The sequence below is a fragment of the Folsomia candida genome, unplaced genomic scaffold (assembly GCF_002217175.1).
Source record: "Folsomia candida strain VU population unplaced genomic scaffold, ASM221717v1 Fcan01_Sc020, whole genome shotgun sequence".
NCBI lineage: Eukaryota > Metazoa > Arthropoda > Collembola > Entomobryomorpha > Isotomidae > Folsomia > Folsomia candida.
In genome coordinates this window covers 1,716,490-1,741,589 of record NW_019091212.1, presented here as the reverse complement: position 1 = coordinate 1,741,589, position 25,100 = coordinate 1,716,490, and the positions used below count along the sequence as shown (strand labels likewise).

The window sequence follows — 25,100 nt, the reverse complement described above, 5'->3', positions numbered from 1 at the left end:
CTTTCATCTCGTTCCACTTTATTCTGCGGGTTACTAACTATTACACCATTGTATTTCATTGGAAATTTGTACATAAGCACAATTAATTATGTATCTTAATTTCAGAATTGTAGTCACCATTTGATAACAATTTCAAGTCTTATTGCTTCAATTCCATCATTTTCTTATACAGTACAAAATAATAGTACCAGAATTCCTGAGGTACGGCAATGCAATGTGTAATGTAATTTTAATTTGTAATTTACGTAATACGGAGAAGGTGTGGATCAATTACATAAATTTTATGATGAAAACACAGGGAACTACGTAACTAACTACATACATAAATATTAAACTGCGTATAGGATTTCAAAAGTGGTATGTATTCCTTCTTTCCTTTTAAACATGATTATGACACAATTCCATATTAACCATCATACTATTTACACGCAACAAAATTGAGGAGTGTTTAAATTTAACTACCAAGTACCGTCGAATATATAAAATATTAAATTTTGTCGCAATACAGTTTCAAATTCACAGAAGGAAATTAAGGTACAAATTTTACTGGTGGTTGTGCTTGCATTGTTTTTTTGTAATATTCGTTAATAATTTAATGGTAGCACAGGTTCACGGTTTGAATACTAGAAGGATGTTGTTGGCACATTTATCATCATCGACATTATCATAATATTATATCGTGTTGTAGAATACATAATACTTTCACTAAAATATTATAAAATTATATATACCGACAACAGTAAATTGCATGAACAATTTTGGTATTAAAATTTATAGCCCCAACATTACAAACATCACCTCTGCTGCATATAAATGGCTGGATATTATATTATTATGTAGTGTTCTTTTAAGAATCTACTGGCAAAATTTTAGCTAATTGACGTGCCTGTTCCATCATGTAGTTTCAAAACACTCATTATTAGGAAATGTGCAATTTGGTTTCATGGAAAAATACTACATTTTATGCACCATTTTAAATCTTGCGTTCGAAAATTGTACAAAATTGTGTACAAAGACCAATTACGACGAGGCGAGGAGATTGCAGCCTATATTATATGAAAACGTGAGATTATTGACAAACAATTTAATTGTTTTCAGTTTTTGTCTCCGAAGGTCCGCTATTACTGCTACTGCTAAGACTACTACAACTCTTCATGTTGCTACTTTCTGTTCCTACATCGTCACCATCTATTGTGTGCTTCCCATTTAGAAAATCTTCCTCTGAAATCCACGTGTTGGGCAGTGGAGTCACTTCAAGATCAATATACTTCGTCATGAAAATTGCTAAATATCCTCTCGTCTTGGATTTAACTTCTTCGGGAGTGGTGAAAAGTCGTTTATTCACTTCGGCCAGTTTTCCTTCCATGGAGGCTCTAACCAAGAAAGACTTTCCACACTCGGTGTGAATTGTGCAAATAATAGAACTAGCCTGTAGGTTTTGAGAACCGCGTTTACGCTTTCCAGATACTTGATTGCTTAGCCGTTGTGCCTAAACAAATTCAAACCAAATTTGGTATTCGTGTCAGAAATTGACAAACTCCACATCACACTGCAAAGTTAATTATGCATGTGTCAGTTGTAGCTTACCGAGTACTCGACAGATTTTATGACAAAATTGTCCTTGATTAGCGGATGTGTCGAAGCCAAGGTCAAGTAGCATAGGCCATTAGAATGCAAATGAATCTGGTAGTGGCCCCCGATGGCTTTATCTTCGAGAAAGTATCGCTTAAACGCGTCACGAACGTAACATCCCGACGCGATGAAGTCTTCCTCAATGCCCAGCACAGGAGTTGCAGACACCATTTTCATTCAGTTAGAAACAAGAAGGTCCAACTGTATGGATTTTGCACTAATTGTTGTGGTAGTACGGTTTCTGAGAATGGTGGAAATAAAAATAAATAAACAACATATAGTCAATTATAAAAATTTAAATTTACAAAACATCATCATCATGCATTCACACCTCGAAATATTGCATGTTCTTTATCCCCAGCGGCATGCACTCTCTCAAAGTGAGTGAAATCTAATTTTGAGGTTTATTTTTTCTACAACCACCACCTAGCCTACTGCCATCTTAGTTCTTTCCCCTTTTTCACATCTTGTTTTCTCCTGGCCTCTCCTCACTTGTAAACACCAATCAGGTAGAGAAAACACAAGACGAGACACGGCTTTGATTTTTTTAAACCAACGCACTCAAGAGAAAAGAGAGAGAGAGTAGTAATACACGGCGTCCTGAGAGTGATGAGACTCGTAATCTCGAAATCGCAATCCCAAACCCAACGTTTATTCTAGCTACAAATCTCTCAATCTAAATACTTGCTACAACCTGCTCACAAACAAAATGGCTAAAGAAAGCAAAATCCACTTAGCCATGTATTCACTCACGGATCGACCTTTTCTTTTATACTAAATTCAAGGATAGTTGACTCACTCGCTCAATCACTCACCTAATTAACCAACAACAGATGAGGACGAGGATCGATAAGAAGAAAACGGACAGGTTGGGTGGGAGGTATCTTTTTCTTTATGCCGTTGAACTCGAATTACTGCTGGATTTTCCACGAAGTTTTTCCTGTATAGCTACCGATTTTTGGTAACTTGCTATGCGTTTTTGCTCTTTCTATAAAAAAGAAGCATTTATTATTTAATGCAACCACATTTCGCCCCACGTGTATTTTGAGAGTGAAAGAGAGCAACACCTTACCTCTTTCTTCAAACACCGCAACATTGCAAAATGTGCGTCATTACAAGAACCAATAAACCGCTTGAATTTGTTCTAGAAGAAAGAAGACATACTTAAGAATTAGACACACTAAAAATTAGGTTCAAAGTTCATATAAAAATCGTCATATTAATACCTCTTCATAACAGTTCTGCAGTGCTTGAACAAGATCCTTGCAATCGGATGTATCAATGTGAGAAGCGAGGTCAGGATGCATTCAAAATTAGTCCGAATATGAAATTGCCGTAGAAAAAATTTGCCTAGTTTTGTTTATACTTTCCAACTTAGATTAGATACGTGAAGCGTAGAGATTTTGACTTTTGTTGAGCAAGGAAGAGTCACAGTTCTGTTGTGGGATTGAAAACTATTATGTGCTGTTGGGTGGTGGAGGAGGAGGTGGATTGATTTGCAAATTATTTTGAGGACCAGGATTTGCTTTTCATGTGAAGAATCCTTCACGTTGCTGAACTGTAGGTAATTCTACTGGACTTGGGGGAGAAGGGTCACGATATCTAAGAATTTGGACAATAACGTAAGCATTATTAGAAATATATTTTACTCGTCAACTCATCTCACACTCGACTATCTAACATTTACCTATTCGCGATTGAATTTCGATTTGACGTATTTGGCGACGATAATGCGTTTATCGCCACAACTCGACTCTTCTCCGTCACCTCACGAGCTAAATACTGCTGAAGATGGAGAAGATGAAGATCTTCTCGGTCTGCGGAGGCAGAAGAACGTCCACTCGACGAAGATAATGACGATGCACTGGGTTGATGTTGATGGTGGACGGAAGCTTTGAAATAGTCGACCTGTAAAGAAAAGAATATCATAAACTTTAATGGTCAGACTCACCAATTTATACTAAACATTTTTGTCAAGTTTATTAAATTATTTTATATTCGAATTGACACTATGAATTTAATGTTTCACTATTATTTTATCTCACCCTCACCTTTGACCCTCCAATTACAACTCCCTTCTCGTACGGGATAGGGCAGTGTTCACCGATTCCAAAAGCTGGTGGAACAGGGGCACCGAACAAGCGTTCAGATGCTGAAACGTTATTTGTGCTGGAATTGCCCCTCCAAGATGGTCTGTAATTAAAAAAACAAACCATGAGTCAACCTGGCTTAAAATCTAAGAAAATACTTTTCCAGTTATTAAAATTTATACTCGTGTAAAATATAAAAAAATATGAACTATCGAGTCGAGGCAATACCTAAAATGTTGAACAAATTCGCAAATTCTACAATTTGGTTATTCGAATGCTTAGAGTTTCCTTCTCGTTGAACTCTTTAAGTGTAAAACTGAATGAAACCGACTATTCAAATTTTAGAAATTATTTTTCGAAACAATTACAAGACTCGAGAAACTCGTGGTGAGTGAGAGCTAATGCACAAGAATCGGACTAATGCCGGTCCCACCACCAGTCCAGAATTTAGTCTCACTTTCCCTTCGTTTCATTCCAACTTTATCCAAATTGTATGACTTATCAATTGTCACCTTATCGGAAGAAATATTAACTTACTGTGTCGGAGGCAGCACCCCAGCCAAACTCCAGTCGCACAAGGATGTCGCACTGTTACTTGAGGGTCTCCGTTTAATCAGGTTTCCTGACCCTTGACCTTTCTTGACCGAAATAAGTCTTCCCCTTGCCGGAGATGACGGGACACTTGATGCTCCTTGACCCACAGATGAATTACCCCCGCTGGTCAGATGGTGATGATGCCCGTTGACCTGCACGTGGTTCAACACCTTCTTCGGATTCGGATTCGGAGGGAGAACAAGGGGTAGATTTCCACCGTTGGATTTAGAAAGTAGGCGACAAATTCGCTCCGCTTTTAACAGCCGTTTCTTCTCCTCTTCCGGTTCGAGATGTTCACTCTCCTCGGGAATGTATCGCTCCGGAATTTGGATCTTATCCGGAGTTCCAAGAATTCGATCGATGAGGGACTCGTCAAAGTCAAGATCTGCTCCCGAAGCCTGGGATGCTTTCACCACGGGGCGAGGATGAGAATGATGACACATTAGGTCGAAGGGCTCCATGCTCCTCCATATCACATACTGAATCTATCTCCTAAGGTCTGCATATGTGCGTGGGACGTTTATACCTGGCAAGAAGGAAAAACATGAAGAAATTACCAAATTGATGTCTAATTTTGTGTCATGAAATGAAACAATCATGCAAAACTTATGCCAATTTGGTCATGCAATCATTAAATATTAAATGGTCTCGATCTTCTTCTTCTTCTTTAAAAGGTTTTACTTATTTGAGTTGATTTCAATATTGTTCTTCGATCCACTCATTAAAATGGTAGCAACAACATTAGCTACATATGTATCTACCATCTAATGTGCTCTGCATATATACCAATACACGCCACTGATCTGTGTCATGTTGAAGTGGAATGCCCCAGTTTATTTTGTTAATTCGCCTTTGTTTCATGACTCAGAGAGAGGAGACCGTCTGTCTTTTTTTGTTTCTTTGTTCCTTTCCTACAAAAGTGCCAGCCGCAGCAGCAATTACAACAATTGCCATTGTTTGTCCTTCTCGCAGTAAAAAAGGGGGAGCAATCCGCATGTTTATTTAGATGTCGTGTTTGGAGAAAGGCGGAAGTCTTTGGTTGGTGGAGGGTGCTCGATCTTTTTGTGTGTAAAGAAGGGATACGTACGTACACATGGCGTGTGCCGTCGTGAAATGTGTGGTACGACCTTATCTTGCAAGTTATAGTTAACTTGGCAATGCGTGACATGACGGTGATGATGATACCCATTTTTAGGATGCCAATACTTACGATACGCACTGCTTCTGCTGCTACTATTTTACATTTTCCCTTTGCTTGCACAATACAACTAGTAAGTGATAATGCATGAGCGAGTGTTTGCAGATTATTAGGCTTTATTATTTTAACTAGCGTATAGCCCGGCCAAGGCCGGGTTCTAGAGTTCCAGTGGGGGGTGTGCCCAAAGCGAAAAATCCGTCATGCTATACTTTAAATAATTCCCAGTGGAGGCTTCGTCGTACTACATACATACATCAGAGTGAGGGTTTGCCCCAGTCATACTGCATTTTAATTAACCTGGTCACAGTACAATTTGATTTCCCCCTGTGGGAGTAGTTGAATAGCTAATTACTTAAATTCCCGTCGTGTGGGAGTAACTGCATAGCTAACTATTTATATTCCCGCGCTTCACGCTCCCGTTCAGTTCCATAAACCCCAACTTCTATAATTAACGTCAAACTATTGACGGATTCGGATTCAGCGTCAAAAATACATTCGAATTGATATGCGACATCACGGATAAGCCATATTTGGCTGCCACGGTCACGGGAAGGTCACGGGGGCCTCGGAGGTCAAAACCATTAATGGCTTTGGATTCAGCGTCAAAAATACATTCGAATTGATATGCGACATCACGGATAAGCCATATTTGGCTGCCACGGTCACGGGAAGGTCACGGGGGCCTCGGAGGTCAAAACCATTAATGGCTTTGGATTCAGCGTCAAAAATACATTCGAATTGATATGCGACATCACGGATAAGCCATATTTGGCTGCCACGGTCACGGGAAGGTCACGGGGGCCTCGGAGGTCAAAACCATTAATGGCTTTGGATTCAGCGTCAAAAATACATTCGAATTGATATGCGACATCACGGATAAGCCATATTTGGCTGCCACGGTCACGGGAAGGTCACGGGGGCCTCGGAGGTCAAAACCATTAATGGCTTTGGATTCAGCGTCAAAAATACATTCGAATTGATATGCGACATCACGAATAAGCCATATTTGGCTGCCACGGTCACGGGAAGGTCACGGGGGCCTCGCAGGTCAAAACCATTGACGGCGTTGAATTCAGCGTCAAAAATACATTCGAATTGATATGCGACTCGCTGTGGGTGGAGTTTCTCAAACTAAAATAATTAATTAATAGTGTTTATCAAGATTACTTATCATGATAACCACTATTGATGAGTGATGTATGTATGCATACTGCTCACTTACTCAATTTACTTGCACACTGCAAATATACAAAGACATTTAATTTGAGATTGATGGCAAGCGTACGTGAAAGTCACGTGCAGGCGAAGTGAGACTCATGCAGAAAATTCATGCATGCGGTTGCTCCGCGTCCTTCTTTGTCTTCTCTACGGGGCAACTTGCATCGCATCACTCCTCGGTCAGTCAGACAGGCAGCGACTTAACACTAACGCTTTATGGAAGTAGATACATGGATTGAAATCCATTTCGCTGAGAGCTTGTCACGAGTGTGGAATTATTTTGTTTTGTTGTCGACTGACCAGCAATTTGGCAATATTTTTGTTGCAAAATTAAAGCAATTGGGAGAAGAATAGAAATCACCAATTCGATCATGTTAGTTGTAATACAGATCGCCTTCTGTACTCGCAAAAATTGCTCGAATTACTCGTGAATGAGCAGTACATATACATTCAAATATATAAATGCATGGCTTGGTCTACCGCATACCAACTTCGCAGGGGACAACTCTGTCAAGTGTAAGTACATACTTTAGTTTTAGTAGTTGGAGAAAATGCGAGCGAAATTGACATGTTTCTTCACTCTGTTAAATATGCTGGGATAATTTATGTCACTAATTTGCAGAATTGTATAGCGAATCTTGTGTCACCTAGCTCTCCCTGAATTCTGCAAGAACAGCACATTTTCTCCACGCCACCACTTGAACTAAATTACTCAGGACAATTCTATATACGAAAAGACAAAACATTACGTTGCTCTACTTTTGCTCTGAATATGTAAATAGAAGCTTTAACAACTACTTGTTGTGTCCTTGTGTCAACTTGTCCAGCGTTAAATTATATTAACATTGTATTCAACCCAAAATGTAGGTCACTTGACGAAGTTTGCTCATGCAAAATTAAAATCTGAAACTGGCTTAAATCCACTTAAAACCTTCCTTCATAATTTATGCCTTGAATCCTTAATTAGTATCAATCCAAACAAACCTCTCTCTCTCCGTCGTAATATGGACGGTAATGTGATGCCGTTAGTCGTTGCGCGATGTTTCCCTGAAACCACTTAAAAATTGACACGTTGTTCGTTCAGCAACCCGTCCTAGATAACTCTCCCCAAAGCTGGAGAACGTGACCAGTAACTATTCATCTCTAATTATTAAGAATTACCAATTTAGAGAAAAACAGTGTCGGCATAGCGCCATTTGAAATGCATAAATAAAAAACAAAATGCACCATCGCGACTCTGTTCCTTGAGCAAGGCTAAACTTTAAATCAATACCATTTTTGCAGCAAGACAAGGCCTCTTTTCTTCTTGAGGGTGACATGCATTTACGTTACAGATATTCAATTCGGTTTCTTTGTAGTGGAACACTTTTCCAAATCCACTTCCGCTATATTGATTGCCTGACAAGCCTTGGACGAACTGACTAAACCAACTTTTTCGTAGAAAAAAATAGCAGCGTAAACTTGTCCAAAAACTAAAGCGACTAAAGTTTAAACTAATCCTAAGTTTACATGGATAAGAAATGGTGTAAGTGATGATTACAAATGAAGCAAACGCCATTATTATGCACCAAAAAAATCAGGAAGCGTTGCGTACTATGCTTTAAACATTCATCTTCGTATTTCTTAACACTCATTCCGATGAGTCAATGACATCGATTTCCGTGACATTTAAACCCAATAATTAGCTATTTATGATTCCATTTCCTCGTCTTTGGTTGAGTGGCTTAAGTTTTAGTCACCAATCCGTGACAAAAAATTTGGTATGCATCCAATATCTGTCACATTCCATCCCAACTTTTTGATTCAGTTCCAGATTTTTTATGAAAGTTGTAAAGAAAATGGTGTTCTGGAATTTGTAGGGAGAATGATTGAAGACTTAGTTAGCAATACAGCCTGAGCCTTCATAACTTTCTTTCAAAGTCCTGCCCAATGAACGTCAAATTTGGAGCATAATTTGACAGCGGATACCATCTCATGCTCCATTGGACTAATATCAAGTGCACTATCAGACGAATACGGCGTACTTATCAGGTCTATGCTACATAGCTTTTGACGTCAATTATTCTGAGTTTGGGTAAAGTTGACAGATGAGTAAATATGAAATGATGCAAACTTGTGGACTGTGGACCCACTTCGCGAAAATCATAAATTGAAAGTTTGTAATTATAAGTTTGGAGGTAAGTAATTGGATTATCGTTCGATATTTACGAACCAGGTCAGACTATTTCTATAATCTCTGATCACCCTACTTACACACATAACCAAGTGGTTTATGCACGAGTGTTATTTAAGCACCTCAACTTTATGTGCATTCATTTATGCAAATCAAATTTTATTAGCAGACTATATGGATTTTAGACACTCATAATAACAGGCAAACTAATCAATCTGCAGGACTCATGTAATAAAAAAAATCATTAAATCTTAAAATACAAGCCATCATATATTCTAAATTGCGCATGTACATTCATTAAACTGCACACAAAATTGCAGCTGACAGCAGCTCCTCTTATTTTTTCGAAATAGCATTGTCCCCATAAAAATCCAACCGATTTACGCGTGGCACTATAAAACACCATTATCAACACGTTTAACCAACCCACCAAGAAACCGTAAAAATCCTTAAAAACCTTGCAGCTTTTCATACGAAAAACGCAAAAAATACATAAAAACTACCGAAGAGAGGATTCCAGTTTATTTAAAATTGGTCTAGAATTGTAAACAGTAATTTGTCCTCGCCCAATATAAATTGTGCGTCTATCTGTCTGTTATTTCCACGGCTGAAATGCCAACTCAAACTGAGAGAGGAGCAAGATGTAGTAGTTTCATCTCATCGTAAATGACTTTTGACAAGGCACACGGATTCGAGCAATCCCATTTTACAATGACATTAATTGAGTGTCATTCTGTCTGCATTTGCTATCCATCCATCCACCACGATATTATTTACTTACTTTTCCCTTTTGTTGCACTAAAACCCTTTAAAAACACAATCTCTGTTTTTTGTAGGAAACCACAACATTTATTCTGACACTTCTTTTTTTTGGGAAGCACAAATTATTTACATGGAATCCATGATGGCGAAGAAGCATAAATTTTGAGCCGGAGAGTTTCAGACACATTTATCCCCAAACTAACTCAATAATTGATACGTACGCTGTAAATCTATTATTCACCACTTATTTCTCAACTTGCTCTCTTCCCAATTAATTAGAGGCTAATTAATCAAGTGGGTCTCAATTACATGGAATAGTCATTTGCATTGTGTGCAGGGAAATGCGATGTGTTCATGTTTATACTATGCATGAATTTACCTTTTGGAATAATACCGTTTTTGTCATATTATTTACTTACTTTTCAATTATTTCTACATATGCAATTCCTCCTACACGTAAAAAAAGTAAAGGCAGAAATTCTTACACTTTTTTGAGTCAACAATGAAAATCCCAACTCCAAGTTCCGTCAAGTTTTCTTCTGTGTAAACAAGATTTGCACAACCAGCTTCTCAGAACTTGTACATAAAAAGTTATTTTATTGCAACACGAAATCCCTTTAATACTTCTTTCTTTGCAGTACAATAATTCCGACTTTTGAGCACTTTAGAATGTTTCATCAAGCAAAGTAAACCACAAAACTGAGTTATCAGATCAGCACCATCATCACCACCACAGAGTCAGTCAAACAGACAAAGTATTTCAAGTCTTTAGTCGATTTGCAGCAACCTTCTCTTCCCTCCAACTATTTTAAACTGTGGTATTCAAAACTTACAAACTTGATTTTTCCTCTTCTACTTCTATTTTTTATTTATTCTTTGCTTAGCGATTTTGGCACATCGTCACCCTTGCAGTTCACCACGCCACGAGGGAGATATCACTTTTAGCGTTTCATCGCCTTCTCCTTTCTCATTGTTTTGTCGCGTTCTTTCTGTAATGTCACTTCCTTCCTCGCAGTCTTACTTGGTTTTTAGTCGTAAAGTGATCTCTACCTCACTCGTGGGCATCACACGTCCTGCTCTTAATGCCACACACGCACAATTAAGGATGGCAATTTTAGTGGGAACTTATTAAATAGATGACGTATGTAGTTCAAGAAGTGTCAAATTTAAGATATAGTTTCTCGCCTAATAATACGTTGACGACGGCATATGCATCTTTCTCTCTGCTCACCCTTCTCGTTACTGACTTTGGTTTACCTGTCTGTCCATAAGTATTTTACCTGTTTCTCACTATCTACCTATCCATCTACCTTCTTTCCTTATATCACCAAACCACCATCCAACCACCATCCACGTCTATTTGTTTGTGAGCAGGAATACAAGCAAGATGTTGGGAGAAGATGCTGTTTCGTGGGGTTTAAAGAATTTGCCGGAGGTGGTTGGTTGGTTGGTTCCTTTCCTATTATATATTATTTCTCTCTGCCACTTCTGCTCTGGCTGGCATTGCATTATTATTCTCTATTCTACAGACGGCAGAGAATTTCCTACCACAAGTGAGAGAGAGAGAGAGAGAATTCGACATTCGACCGACCGGGGTTCTCCGAAAGTCTTTCTAAACCAAAATTTACCTCGTAAACCCGTAACTAAAGCTGAGAAGAGTGAACTAAAACCTCTCTGGGATTGTCTCCGGCTCTTTAATTTCTTCCACTCCACGCCGTGGTTTCATGTGTTAAGCTCTTTTTTGGTTTGCTTTATGGTGTGTTGTCCTTTTGTTTCCATGTCGGATGGAGGAATAATCTCGGCTTGCTTTTAGTGGGCATTTCCAAGTGTACATAGCGTTTTCTTCCTCCTTTTCGTAGATGCAGCATGGAGATGAAATCACGTTGTGAGATTTGTAAGGAATGCGTGGTGATGGCCGAATTGGTGGTGAGATGGATGGATGGATGGATCCATTCATACGGAACAAGTGAACATTGCAATAAAGGAAAATGGAATGTGCAACACGATTTGCAAACAAAAATTCTATTAAGAAATGAGCTTTTATCAGAAATTGAGAAATTCACGGCATCCTGTTTTGATAAGGATTCCAATCTAAGCCTTCTTCATCAGGATGAGGGAAAAGAGAGACATCGTTAATAAGCAGCCACCAAAAGGTACATATGTACATATGAAATTGCACGTCTTAATCCCGACCTGACAATAATATTGTATGAACATCAATTATGATCAAGTTTTTGATGTTCGATCAGTTGCAGTTTGTATCTCGTGGTGTTTTGTAAATCAAAATCGGGTTTACACTTTAAAAATTGCATTTATGTAAAAACTTGCAAGATGACATCACCACCACCACCACGACCACCACCATCCATCCATTCTGCATACCGACCCACCGAGGCAGGTCAGGCCATTAACACGGTCTTGGTCGTCGTCGTCATCATCATCATCATCGTGATTTTCTTGTTGTGTGTACCATACGTCCGTATTATTCAAGTTCTCTCTCCATCCATGGTGTGCTTCTCGTTGTTGTATTATTGCATGCATCGCATTATTCTGTGAGTGATAAAGTAACCACTTCGACATATAATACTCTCTCACGCGTTGACTCGTTCAAATGAAGGTACTTTAATTTTTGTTACTCTTCTGCATTCATGCATTTACTTAGAAAATCCGCGTGCACGACTAAACCTCAGAGTCCTGTGTGCATATAGCTCGCTCTCGGATGGGTGTACACACGGTAGCAAAGTAAAGATTCATCGTGGAAAAGAAACATGTAAAATATGAAATGAAACCAAGTCACGGATTTCATTGTAATGATTTTAAGTACGGAAAGTGTGCAATGCATGCAAAATCAGGACATAAAAATAAAAATTACTGTCGAAAGGAAAAAAAACCTTCCCGTTAATGGCGAGGAAAGAATGTGGAGGAGATTGCGAAAATCTTTTTTAAATCTTTTCCTTGCGGGGTCGAGGTTACATATTCATGTTAATTTATGTTTTACTTCTTCTTATTATTAGCTAAATACACTTCTTCACCGTGCTGTACACACGTATATTTATTTCTTAATTTCTTGCCGTGATTTATGCACTTTTTGACACGCCACTACGCCAGTGAGAAGAAGAAGGATCCTGAAAGTAGAAGAGAAGAACGGAGAGACAAAGAACTAACTGCGCCTGGTTTTGTTTCGCCAGCTTTTCTTCTTTGCAGGTGTTTTGTTTGTTTCAAATTCAGTTTAATTTGGGGCGGTTGTTGGTGAATTTGGGTGATTTATTGTTTTCAGTTTGTAATCTAGGCGTTTTCTTGGGTGGGTGGAATAATGAAAATGATATACTTCGGCAACACGGCTGATGATAAATTACTGGGGAAAACAGTAAAGTCCACGAACATAAAGTAATCACGATGACAATGGAATAAAACCAGGGTTTGTGTAAGCTTTTAAAAACGGATGATGTAGGCCAATCCACAGATAGAAGGATGGGGCTCAAACCCCCTTGGAAAACGGGTCATGACTTTCACCAGGACAAAATTGTATCTTTTTGTACATATAATTCTGGTACAAAGAGTTAAGTGGTTACATTTCTTGAATGGCACGATCATTTCTATCAAAAATTTCAAGAATAACGAGCAATCTTCACAAAGAAAACATTCCAATTTCGTTTGAAAAACAAAAAAATCTCAAATGTTATCTCCACGTGTCAAAGGGTAAATTTGTTGCAAATTATGATAGTCATCTTTCTAAAGGAATACAGGGAAAAGAAGAGAAAGTTTCTTTTCCGGTTTGAAAGATGGAGCCCGGAGCCCAGTTTTGCTTTCTCTTGGCGATGAAAGATCCGCATGTCTCATTTGCCCACAAACCGTGCAGATACACATTCGCCATCCATCCATTCATCCATCTTATCTCAATCTCAGGCACAATTCGTCGCGAGTAATCTTCAGACCAAGATTAATTCTCGCTAATGATCTTCTTTTACTGTCTGTGCAAGTGTCATTATGTGATTCCAAACACCACCACCCACCCTTTCTTAGGTCTCAACTAAGCCATTAAGAGGTCTCCTTTGTGATAGATAGCTGGTATTTATTGGGTGCGGATGGATACCCACATCAATTGACACACTTGCCCAATACCTAAATCTTTCCAGTTTATGATCCTGTCTTCGTCGTTGATTTGATTAAACTTGTTCGTTTTATATTGATGACAACATTGTCACAGAGAAATGTGTCTTTGATTCATTTTTCAAGTCTCTCTCCATTCCTTATTGCTCGTCATCGTTGAATTCCAAGTGGGCATAGCCAAACAACGAGATGTGCCATACACGAAATATCTGCACGTACACACATATGAACGTACAGTCTTCTCATTGCTTTTTCCACTTGGGACGTGCTTTGTTCCTCTTCAGCTTCTTACAGACCGAGTCGATGTATCGAAATAAAAAATACAATATTTCATCGGAATTTTCACTGTAGCTCTTTCTTGAAAGAGATTTGTGTGACTTTCTCCAAAGAATATGGAATTTTTATCTGAGGAGAAAGTTTTATCTAAAACTTTCTATTTGATGTTTCACAAGGATGGCAATCGTGCCTATTTTGAGACTAAATATTCACATAAAAATTTAGACTACGTAATGCACTAGGAGCGATAATTTTGCATAAAATATTGACGGATGACGCCAATAAATATCTTGTGGCAAAATTGGGTTCTTCATTGCACGTCCCTCACATCAATCCTGATCGACACCTTTCCCTCCAAGTTCACTAGAGCAAAGGAAACACTCGAGATTTTCTCTCCCGTGAAGGAAATTTGTATACAATGATCGTAAACAAAGACTTCATAAATCTCTTTTGTCTTCCACTCTGCTTTCACCATCGGATAAGTTTTGTTCTGCAAAATTAGATTATGAGTCAAAGCCTTTTTTTCTTAGAAATAAATGCGATATTTCATAAATTGACATTTTAGTGAAACTAGAGTCATATAAACAATAATCGTGATCGTGATCACTATCTACTAGATGGGCAAGGGTTATTTTTAATCCACCAGACTTTTAATTGAAATCACATAACTAAATATATTGAAATCGCATAACTTGAATTTCCAGTGCTTTAATTCAATTTAAAAACTGTAAAATTGAAATCTGCCAGACTTTTCTGAATCATACATTTTATTCAATTTGGAAGATTTGCCTTTAGAAATCTTAGAAAAACATGAGCTATTTCTTTGAATTTTTGTATAAACAAATTCTGTCAACAAGTAGGCGGCCTACCGGCCTTAGCAGGGCAGACCCTGAAGGCTCAATATCCCAACAGGAACGGTCACGGCTTCCTCTCTCTGATGTTGAAACCTTTCCAAATTATTGCAATTCCTAGACCGTAGGAAACAACGGTCCCCAGCACCCCTTCTCACTTTTAAAGGAACTAGTTTCCGGTTAATACTCCAGTTAACCTACATAGTTTGTTTAAAGTTGGAACGAGGTCATATGTCGGTGTAGAGCATTATTTTGGAATCTAACGAGAATCTCATATGCTTGAGGCTTACCATTATGTAGCTCACCAGTGGACTCGTTTTCTAAAAGTATTTTCATTTTTCATTGATTGATTCAACTACATATGTACATTATTTGTACTTGGGAATCCTGGAGCTTAGGCCCCATACTTTTGGTTAACAAATTTTGTTTCGAACATTCTTAGAAATCCAATATCCAAATAAAATCAAGTATTCATTACCAGGCTATCATAAATGTATGATTCTACCAAAGTGGTATTGATAAGTAATACGGTGTAACACATAACAGTTCGTTATTAAAGTTTTACCATGTCGGTAGGAAATTATCACAGACCGGTATGATTTTAATACCAAGCGGTAGCAACTTTATAATACCGAGAAATCAATACCAGCACAAGTATACCAGATTTCTGACAGTGAAGTGGTTGCAAAATTCCTTGGTGTCTCCGATTTCTACTACTGTGCACTCCTAAATTATGATTGTATGGTTTACCACTGATTAGAAGAGCAAGGGATACCTGAACAGTAACTATTTTGATAGATTTTTACATATAAATGAATTCATAAGTTATGAAATTCCGTGTCTGATGGATTCAGTTATAGAGGTTGTTTTAAGGCATATAAAGTACTGGAAATTCAAGTTATGGAATTTCAATATATTTAGTTATGTGATTTCAATTAAAAGTCTGGCCCATTAAATGAGACCCGATGGGCAATAAGGAAGAAAAGTGTAGGCGGAGGTAAATACTTAATGTCAATTATATAAGTTCAGGTTAAAGCAGGGTAGAAAACACCTGTATTTAGAGGTTTAGATCGTTTTTAGGACCGAAAAATACGAAACAGTGATAAATCATGACCACGCACGTCTCTGTCCTCTGTCAGATCCAATTTTGGAGAAAATCGCTTACTACACAGAATTAATTCACGTATATTTACCTACTGCAAGTTAGGGAACTGTATAAGTTGAATCTATATTTATTCCGTCATATTTCGGAAGTTGTTTGTTTACGCCATCAAATTCTGGACGTCAACCAGATGTCTGAGTGTAATATGTTTGGCTAATTTTATTTACTAGTTTCTATGCACGACTCGATTCCATGACATTATACATTGTACATATTTAGGAGGGTAACATCTGACTGTGCCAATCCCTGATTTTCATGTCCCTTGGATGTGTTATGTCCGGTGAACGTACATTCTAAAACCTACAGTGCAGACTCCATATAGCCCGAGTCAGGGACAGAGTCCCTGAATCGGTGATCCAGGGACCGTATTGACCGACATAATACACAAACTCCGTGTTTCGGATAGTTTAATGTGTGTTAGATTTTTTATTATTTGGCATCAAATCCCTTAACAACTTGAACTTCCAAACCTGTGTGTGCTATCCAGAAGTGGTTTTTATCCCCCATACCAAATTTCAGATGGAAATAGCAACTTTTAAACATGAACATAAAATAAAACATAAAAACATAAGACATAAAAACGGTATGGGTCAGCCTCAAGGGTCACCCTGGTTGCACTTTGCTCACTTTTTCCTTCAAATTCTTTTGTAGGAAGCCATTAAGTATCACCATGCCGGATTTCATGTTTTCAAAGCAATTTCTAAAAATCGGTATGAGTCACCCCACAGGGTCGTTCCAGATAAAAATTTTACTAATTTCATATCATATTCCTACATTAAGACCCATTAGCAACCTCTCTACCAAATTTCAGCTCGATATGATGATTTTGAAAAATCCGTATGGGTCACCCTATGGGGTCCCTCAAATTGAAAATGTTTCCAACTTGAAGTAATTTTTATCTATTGAGAACCATTAGCAACCTCTGTACCAAATTTCAGCCTTCTACGACAATTTTGAAATTTTGGTGCATAATACCCCACCCACTCCGATGACCCCCATCGGTCAACCACTGGACCGATTTCACCCATCTTCGAACTCGTTTCCTAACTTTGTCCAATGTGCATATGTTAAAAATTTCAAGTCAATCGGTTCAGCCGTTTTGGCTCTATCGTGCCGGGCAGACAGACAGACGGACGGACGGACATGACGGTTCCATAAGCCCTGACTCGGGCTAAAAAGTGGTTTTACTAGCTTTCACTGTTTTCACTCTTTCAAACCTTCATCAAGAATCCAATTTTTGCCGGATTTTGATCGTTTTTGCACTTTCTTAATTCTAGGTATGTAGTTCCTATATAAACTCATCTTTATTTTAAATTCTGATTGTTCTAAAGATGATATAACTTGTGACGAAACAACCAACTGTTAGAATCTAGAAAATGCAAAAATTATGAAAATCCTAGATTGTTTTTAATAAAACTTTATGCCCTGGAATTTGGGACGGGTGCGCCGGGTACAAATGGAGTATTCATCTAATAACACATATGTATGTATCCAAGGGCATCAAATAGTCGCAGATTGACACAGTACGAGGTGTTCGCCCTTAGCAGTGGATACAGTTCTCAGTAGTCGAGTTATAGCAAGTGTCATGTTTTACAATGAGTGTGTATATTCGCGTGGGAGTCGAGTTGGGTGCCTGCCAGTCGGAGAAAGTCTTAAAGTGTTTTCACTTTTGGTAGCATCTTGTGACGTGGGCGACGTATGTTTACAGAGCCGGTCAAACGGTGGATTTCTATGGAAAGCACTTTCCACGCCTGATCTCCCGTAGTTTTGCAATAGGTTTAACGAACTAAAAAAAAATTTTCGTCAATTGTCAAATACTTTCACTTTCACAAGTGTATGATTAACGCTTGAACAATGTTGTCCTTCCAACGGTCTAATATAATTGATAATTAATAGTTAATTAAATTAAATCAAGTTATTACATAAAAGGCAGTAAGAGATCTTCCAGGCCCAACAAATCCTTCCGCCGGCTATGGATTTATGTGTCTTGACTTCTAGTTCCTGTTTTTCCAATTCTCATCTTTTCTTTGCCAGGAGGAAGATCAAAATTCAGATATTGCATTTTTACCAAGAACTGTGTTATGACATTTCTCAAGCTTGACCCAAATGTACATACATATAAATTCCAATTGTGTATATAAAAAGTTGCAAGAACAAAAATCAAAGCATTCATTTGAACAGGATTCCGTACGAAATCAAACGTTCAAATAAATTAAATTTCGGGCGACTCCATTTCGTCAATTATGACAGACTTTCAAATAATTAAAGGGATGCCGTACATGGTAAATTTTGTTTGAGATGAAAATCAAAATTACTCTCATTCTTTGTGACTACCCATTTGGAAAATGGAATCACATACGTAATGCTTTCATCTTTTATCTTACAATCTCATACGGAGCAAATGCCAGAACATTGCGTAGAGAACCCTTTGCTCTTTTTTAAAAGACCAAAACCCATTGTTATCTGATATGCCTTCTTCCAGCGTAATTCATTCCACATACGACAATTTCAAATTTAGACCATGCGTCGTCATCGTCCATTACGGGATGTTACTACGTCTCAAGGGTTAGTAAACGCAAATTAGAACTGAAACCAAAACACTTTTCCAACCTCCAAATTTGTTTTCATTTGCTTTGCAAATTTTGCCACTTTTAACTCTTTCTCTGTAGGATGATCAAAAAACGTAAAAATCCTCACATTAACATCATCCCGGGTGAAACACAATAGTCACACCGTCATCATCTTCAAACAAATTTGAACAAGAGCTCGACATGACCTTTCTTTTATGTGTCTCTTTATGTTATTCTGCCTCAAGTATGTAAATGTAAGGACCAAGTGACATTTAATTACGTCATAAAACCAGCATCTCTCTGCCCCCATCCCCAGCCCTAACTTGCATCATTGTTTAAACACAGTTCAACAACTATGGCCGTCAACCATTATTTAATATTAATTGGTCCACTCACCTAATGTTCCACCCACTCAGAAGCACAGCGTAATGAATAATATCGCAAAGTTTGTCACATTACGGGGCAACTTTCCCCCAAGAAGAAGATCGAGGCCGACAATAAGTAGGTTCATAAGTGTCGTCTCATGTCTGTCATGCGGCGTAATACGGGTGGAGGGGATGAGTGTCACTTTCACTCACACTTAAACCCACACTCTCTCTCCGCCAGTACGGCTAATTCCATGTTAATGGGTGCATAAAGTTAAAACATGCGGAAAAATTAAGAAGGAAGGGACACCTTGTTGAGACGACGTGGTGGCCTTTATTTCCTTCTTCCACGTCATGAACTTAAATATCTAGTGTCAGGCTTACATTCTAGAAGAAGCTTCATTGTTGTTGTGTTTGTGTTACTTCTTCATGGTCGCGTGGTTGTCAAGATTTTAATTGAAATTAATCAAGGTTGAATTCACCCTTTGATGGACAGACTCTTGACAAGTTCTCATAAGTCTCCTTCACAAGTATTATTTTACTGGAAGTCCGTGTCAATAAGCAGCTGCGTGTGTGTATCCTTGTCCTAAGGACGTTGCTCCGCTAAGATTTCGTTGGTCAGTTAAAATAATGAGAATTATTTAATATATCAGCGTCCTACTTGTGTACGTATGTATGTGTTGGGTACACATGTATCGGAGTCCGGCAGCCTGGGGTGGAGGGTGAAAGTCATTATCAGCCTTATTTTTGAAAAGACGGAATGACGTCCGTGCCTATTTATTTCTCCACGACCAACTTTATTACATGCCTCTCGGCCCAGATAGTTGTGGTCTAATCCACTCCTCCTCTCGCCGTCCTTTGTCCTCGTGAAGGTTTATTATGCCTCCAGAAATTTTCAATGCATTCATTCTGGACGAAAAGCAGGGCATAGAGGGAACCCCATTAAATAAGAATCAGGCCTAAAACCACGTATAACGCTGGGAACAAGAATTGACGACTTTCTCCAAATTAATCTCGCTTTGACTCATGTCTTCTCTCCTCCATGGACGACGTATGTACGAACAGATTTATCCTCTCGACTTAGAACGACGACCTTTGATATTTGGTCGCCTGGTCGTCGTCGTGCTTTCTCTTTCGCCCTAAATTGGACAGAGTCTCAGGATGAACGCTAAATCCTGTTTTGAGACACACATATCGTGTGTGAAAAACATTATCTTACTCGCACATGGAACAAGTTTGATATCTTTTGGTTGCATTTTCTAAAAGTTTTTTTTACTTTTTTGATTCGGATTTAGGAAAAAGCTTTTCGGCCGTCAATGTTTTTTGACACAAATGGGATTGAGTTTGAAGAGGGTTTTTTGTTGTTGAAACGTTTTGTCGTCAATGTCTGACCACAGAATTTCAATAGATGTTCACTCCTACGATGTATTTGTGTGTTTGACGTATGTGTAAGTATGCATGTCTCGCTCTCGAGGAGCATGTAGCTTTGATCTCATTTGATCTTGAGGTTACATTTTTATTGGGAATTTCACTTTTTGGATGTTGCACATAAGTTTTAGTTTATTTTTTCGGGTTAAATGATAAGATTGATCTTTTGTAGGGTAAAATACATTCGTAGTCAAGGTCGCTTGCATAAAGGATGCAAGAATTATTATTGTATAACAAACCAGAAATAACTATATTTTTAAACAAAAGTGGATTAAAGTTGTGTAACGCCGTTGAAAAACATGAGATTTAGTTGAAGATAATCCAATTTATTTTATTTTAATCTTTAAAAATTTTCAGATATTTGCGTTTTTTGACTGCGTCTTCCTACATCGTCCTACGTCGCAGAAGGAAATGGTAGTTTTTCTCTAGCTCAAACTTTATTTTGTGGCGTATGGTTAAGAAGAAACCATACGTTGAGAAATGGTCAATCTGATAAATCGGATGTTATTACATCGGTCGAGCTGAAAGCCAGCTCAATATCCGGGATCGAATCCTTCACGCCACTGCTGACGTGCATGTACCCATGCATAGAATCCCAAAGTCTGGTAATTTCTCACCTTATGTACGATTGGGGCCGTATCTTTGGCCAAGATCAGTACTGAAAATTTAACAATAAATCAATTCTAATCTCATTTAGGAGGACCTTGAACCAATGTCAATATTAGTTTTGTTGTACATGCAGAGGTTCCCTAAAAGCACTTTCACTTTTAACGCTTTCTTTTCATTTTACCAAATGTGGAGATCATCAAGTCTTAGCGAATCTTAGCGTCATTCAAGTCGAGCAATAAAATCTTTTTAGCTCTGTTCATAAATATTTTTTTAATAAAAGATGCTTTTTCGTCAATTCACTGAAAAAATTATTTGACTTTAATTCCACCTGAAATTTTGACTTCTGAAAATTCTGAGCCATATGGTTAAGAATTGTCTAATAGTTTTTGATATATTTTATATACGTCCAAATACCACACCACCACTGGTCATGAGCATAATGACTGATCGTGATTCACAACCTGTCATGTCATCATGAATACGCGTCTCACCGCTAATATAAGTAATACTCCGAACAGGAAATAACATTCAACCATAAGTTTGATAAGACTGAACCTTTCGAAAGGGCAACATTTACCTGACAGGAAGATGCATAAGTCGCCTGGGCGTACATATTTGGGGGCTTTGAAGGGATAACAGTTTCCCTAATTTCTTGTCCGCGGCGCCTGGGAGGACTTTACACATGGAATGCTTATCAATTTCAATACCACTCAAACCACAAATGTGACAGCCAAGAATACTCGATCGCTGTATGGGAAACCACACCAAGCATTCTTCACGTCCCTTTCAATCTATTTCTGAAAATGACTGCCAAGATGGAAAGGCTGATGGGGGCACATGCTGCCTCGACAAGAATTCCACGAGGTGAATTCTGCTTAAAAACATCTTTTACAAAAATCTAAAATTTGATTTTAATGAGATCAACATGGTACGAAAATACATGAAAAGATTGTGTGTTCAAACCTGACAAGATTATATCTAATAATCGGAATACACGGAGGTTTAGTGGAAACCCGAAGAAAAGTTTTGACTTTATTATCAACGTTTCCGAGTGTGAGTCTAGACTCATTAATATGTAATCATCAAGATTATATATCCGGTTTAAAAATAAAATGTTTTTTCCCGAAATTTATAATTAATGAACGTTGCATTTAGAAAGAAAAGTCTTAGCAAATTGCACTTAGAAATGATCTAATCCAGTTTGTTTAACCAATTAAAATTCCTAAAAATTTGACACCACGTATATGAAATCTGTACGAGCGAAAAACAATAACAAAATCAAGGGCGACTCATAGGTTTGGCACATTATGCAATGCCAATAATGATGATGTGTAATTTTAGAATGTGCATTTATTTCTTCAACTTCAGTCAGTTGAAATTACGTCCAAGTTACAATTTTGTTACGGAGGTACTTCATGAGAGATTATAGCACAAATTATGAATAAACATGCAAAGCGAAGCATAGCAAATAATAGGTAAAGCAAATATGCAAACTGGTTTTACATTGAATTACTGATTCATAGAAAATGTAACTAATTACTGACTGCATGCTTCTTTACTTACTCAGAATACATCATTGAGAAACATGAGCTATTTAAGTAATTATTCCTCCTTCTTCTCATTGCATCAGCAACAATTCGTCTTCGTGATAATACATTTGGTCCAAAGCAGTCACATACCGTGGGCGTCATCGAGTATCGTTCTAATAATTTTTGGAACGAGGTTTCTTAAATTCGGTACAAACTAAATTTCAATATTTGATACCCGTTGATATTTTTTGTAACATATTTATCTATCAAATTACAGATATATTACGCGACATTCTCCTTGAAACGATGCCATGGGGCCTTCCAACATTCCGATACTATTAGCCGCGTTGTTGACGTTTTGCCTTCTCCAGGCCCAATTATCCCACGCCACCGCATTCAGCAACACCACGAATTATACCTCCGTAAATTCTGTGATATTCGTTCCCGAAAATCTGTCTCGTCGTACCGAATACAACGTAACTTACTCAATATCGAGTGAAGGATCGACGTCTCAGACAAAACAACATGATAACAACAATACTTTGGTCAAGATAACTGACAGCAGCGCCGAACAAAGCCACCATTACGTCGACAATACCGTACCTTCGTACACAATTAGAAATACCACCACGATCCAGCAAGAACACGAGTCAATAAGTAAACCTGGTGAAATAATGACTGCTAATCATCCGCATTCCTCCAACCAAGGGATTGGTAAATACCCGGGTGAAGAAGATGCTACCAAAAACACCCAAGACGAGGAGGAGGATAATGATGATGCCGTGACGATATCTAATTCGGCTTATTACCACGACCACAAAGAGGAAAGTGGAGAAGAAAATAACAACATGTTGATGATTGCCTCTACCAATGTGAGTAGTGGTGAAATTAAGGTCGGCAGTGGTGGTCCCCTCTACGCCGTCAAGTATTCCATCCCTGCCCAAATTTCTAATAATGGGTGTGAAGCTGGAAAAACATTCTCAATTCGGGCGCAGCGTTGTATTTCAACGATACAAAATACTGGGGGTAGTATAGGCTAATGACTTAATCGATTAATTCTTATATTTGTACGTAGGTAACTGATCTAAAATTATGACATTTTTTCCGAGAATTTCATCCTATATTGTATCATTATGTTCAAATCAATCTAAAAATCAACAAAGTAAAAATTTTAATGGAATCTCATCGCGTTGTCCAGTCTTGACATGCGAACAGGCTTCACGACATGGAAATTAATCTTATTAAACATGAAACAAATAAACTACTCAAAAACATGCAATTCTACATATTCATCATGTCAATATTTTTTCTGAAATTCACGTTAAATAAAATGCTCAGTCCAGAATTAAGAGGACTCAGTTGATTAAAGACTCGAGCCGTTCATGTTCAAAATTTCCTGGTAAGAAATCCTGGAAAAAATTTTTACTCGGCAATTTTTATTTTTATAAATTTATTTCAGGTACCCATTCTGATAACCAATCATCATGGTGCAGAGGATAAGTTTACGTTTAGTTCAACTCTTCGGATCTGGGGTCGCCATTTTAGTTCTTCTTCTTCAAATGGACCCTCCAACTGAGGCTGTGCCCTTGAAGGGGTCAGTATTATCTGGTGTCCCTTCACCTTCTCGAATGGAATCTGGCACCTCAACCAGTATCACCTCCACTGGAATGGAGGACAACCCAGATCAGGATGAGGGACATGTTTCATCATCCGAGTCAGAAATTGGTCAAATTCTTGAAACAAACTGCGAAGATGGCATGATCTTCTCCAAGTTGAGACAGACTTGTGTCTCTTCACTGACAAATAGTTCCTACAATATTGGATAAGTAATATTAAATAGGCTCACATCCATTTATAGTTCCTGATCCTTTGTGACTAATAATAACTATTGTCAATTCTGTTAAAATTTTCATGGTGGTCATTGTCACTTCAATTTACGGAATAATAAATAATACATAAATTCATGACCAATAAGTCTACACAATAACGAAGCCATCATAAATTGTTGTTAAATTCAGTTGAACAGATTAAAGCAATACGATCATGCACTATCTGATAAATATCATTCATGATATGATATGAATTAGTTCAATTATCCATTTCAACTAGAAATGCTTCGTCAACTATCATCATCATACTAGACACGACGAAGCAAAATGACTCGTCTCGTGTTGGACGCTCATCTAATCCAATTCCAAGAAGATCTCTCCCCGTTTTTCATGAGGATCTCTTAAAATCCATGAACCGATTCATCTGTCTTTCGACTTCCTTTCTATCTCCTCTTCTTCCTCTGTTTCCCTATAGTTGAAAACCCGTCAAGAAAATTAACAAACAACGACTCCTTCAAAGCAATAGAACATCAGTGCTAAAAGCCCACCAAGTTTTCTCATCCTGTGAACAAGGGCAATTTGTCAGTGTTCCATCTCTTTCATCATCGCTTGGCAAATTAGGTGACTGTCATCCATGTTTCGTTTGCTCTTCTTGTTAAGTTGGACCGAGTTAAGGACGAGACGACAAATGATGTCAGAGGAGG

The 25,100-nt window shown here is 38.1% G+C and overlaps 3 protein-coding genes and 1 long non-coding RNA gene across 6 annotated transcripts; 2 read left to right on the top strand and 2 right to left on the bottom strand.

The window, feature by feature from the left end:
* Nucleotides 1-30: 30 nt before the first annotated feature.
* LOC118438368 (protein Abitram-like) lies at nt 31-3,145 on the bottom strand. Of its 2 annotated transcripts, XM_035858390.1 has the most exons (5): nt 2,859-3,145; nt 2,705-2,776; nt 2,448-2,620; nt 1,588-1,873; nt 31-1,489 (listed from the first exon to the last, which is right to left on the bottom strand). In XM_035858390.1, the coding sequence occupies exons 4-5, from the start codon at nt 1,807-1,809 to the stop codon at nt 1,085-1,087; spliced, it is 627 nt and encodes a 208-aa protein (XP_035714283.1). In that variant the 5' UTR covers nt 1,810-1,873; nt 2,448-2,620; nt 2,705-2,776; nt 2,859-3,145; the 3' UTR covers nt 31-1,084. The 2 variants fall into 2 exon arrangements, with proteins under 2 accessions (XP_035714283.1, XP_035714284.1); XM_035858391.1 differs by lacking the exons at nt 2,448-2,620; nt 2,705-2,776; nt 2,859-3,145 and adding an exon at nt 1,964-2,410.
* On the bottom strand, nt 2,859-11,229 carry LOC110857979. Of its 2 annotated transcripts, none has more exons than XM_035858387.1 (5): nt 10,153-11,229; nt 4,260-4,842; nt 3,678-3,825; nt 3,320-3,540; nt 2,859-3,234 (listed from the first exon to the last, which is right to left on the bottom strand). In XM_035858387.1, exons 2-5 carry the CDS (start codon nt 4,775-4,777, stop codon nt 3,162-3,164), a joined length of 960 nt encoding a protein of 319 aa, XP_035714280.1. In that variant the 5' UTR covers nt 4,778-4,842; nt 10,153-11,229; the 3' UTR covers nt 2,859-3,161. The 2 variants fall into 2 exon arrangements, with proteins under 2 accessions (XP_035714280.1, XP_035714281.1); XM_035858388.1 differs by having other exon boundaries at nt 3,684-3,825; nt 10,153-11,211.
* Nucleotides 11,230-11,974: 745 nt separating this feature from the next.
* LOC118438357 lies at nt 11,975-21,340 on the top strand. Its single transcript, XR_004836707.1, has 3 exons — nt 11,975-12,284; nt 20,787-21,034; nt 21,127-21,340. It is a non-coding gene; the product is annotated as an uncharacterized LOC118438357 (long non-coding RNA).
* A 1,279-nt stretch (nt 21,341-22,619) lies between these two features.
* LOC110858069 lies at nt 22,620-23,937 on the top strand. Its single transcript, XM_022106722.2, has 2 exons — nt 22,620-22,774; nt 22,845-23,937. The coding sequence occupies exon 2, from the start codon at nt 22,879-22,881 to the stop codon at nt 23,605-23,607; it is 729 nt and encodes a 242-aa protein (XP_021962414.1). The 5' UTR covers nt 22,620-22,774; nt 22,845-22,878; the 3' UTR covers nt 23,608-23,937.
* The last annotated feature ends 1,163 nt before the right edge of the window (nt 23,938-25,100 follow it).

What these genes read in the sequence shown, in the direction of transcription:
- LOC110857979 (XM_035858387.1), bottom strand. Translation starts at nt 4,777, where the DNA reads ATGGAGCCCTTCGACCTAATGTGTCATCATTCTCATCCTCGCCCCGTG. An exon ending in GGGGTGCTGCCTCCGACACA is followed by an intron (nt 3,826 to 4,259) that starts GTAAGTTAATAT and finishes TTTTAATTACAG; the next exon opens with ACCATCTTGGAGGGGCAATT. An exon ending in CGAAATTCAATCGCGAATAG is followed by an intron (nt 3,235 to 3,319) that starts GTAAATGTTAGA and finishes CCAAATTCTTAG; the next exon opens with ATATCGTGACCCTTCTCCCC.
- LOC118438368 (XM_035858390.1), bottom strand. Translation starts at nt 1,809, where the DNA reads ATGAAAATGGTGTCTGCAACTCCTGTGCTGGGCATTGAGGAAGACTTC. An exon ending in TAAAATCTGTCGAGTACTCG is followed by an intron (nt 1,490 to 1,587) that starts GTAAGCTACAAC and finishes GAATTTGTTTAG; the next exon opens with GCACAACGGCTAAGCAATCA.
- LOC110858069 (XM_022106722.2), top strand. Translation starts at nt 22,879, where the DNA reads ATGGGGCCTTCCAACATTCCGATACTATTAGCCGCGTTGTTGACGTTT.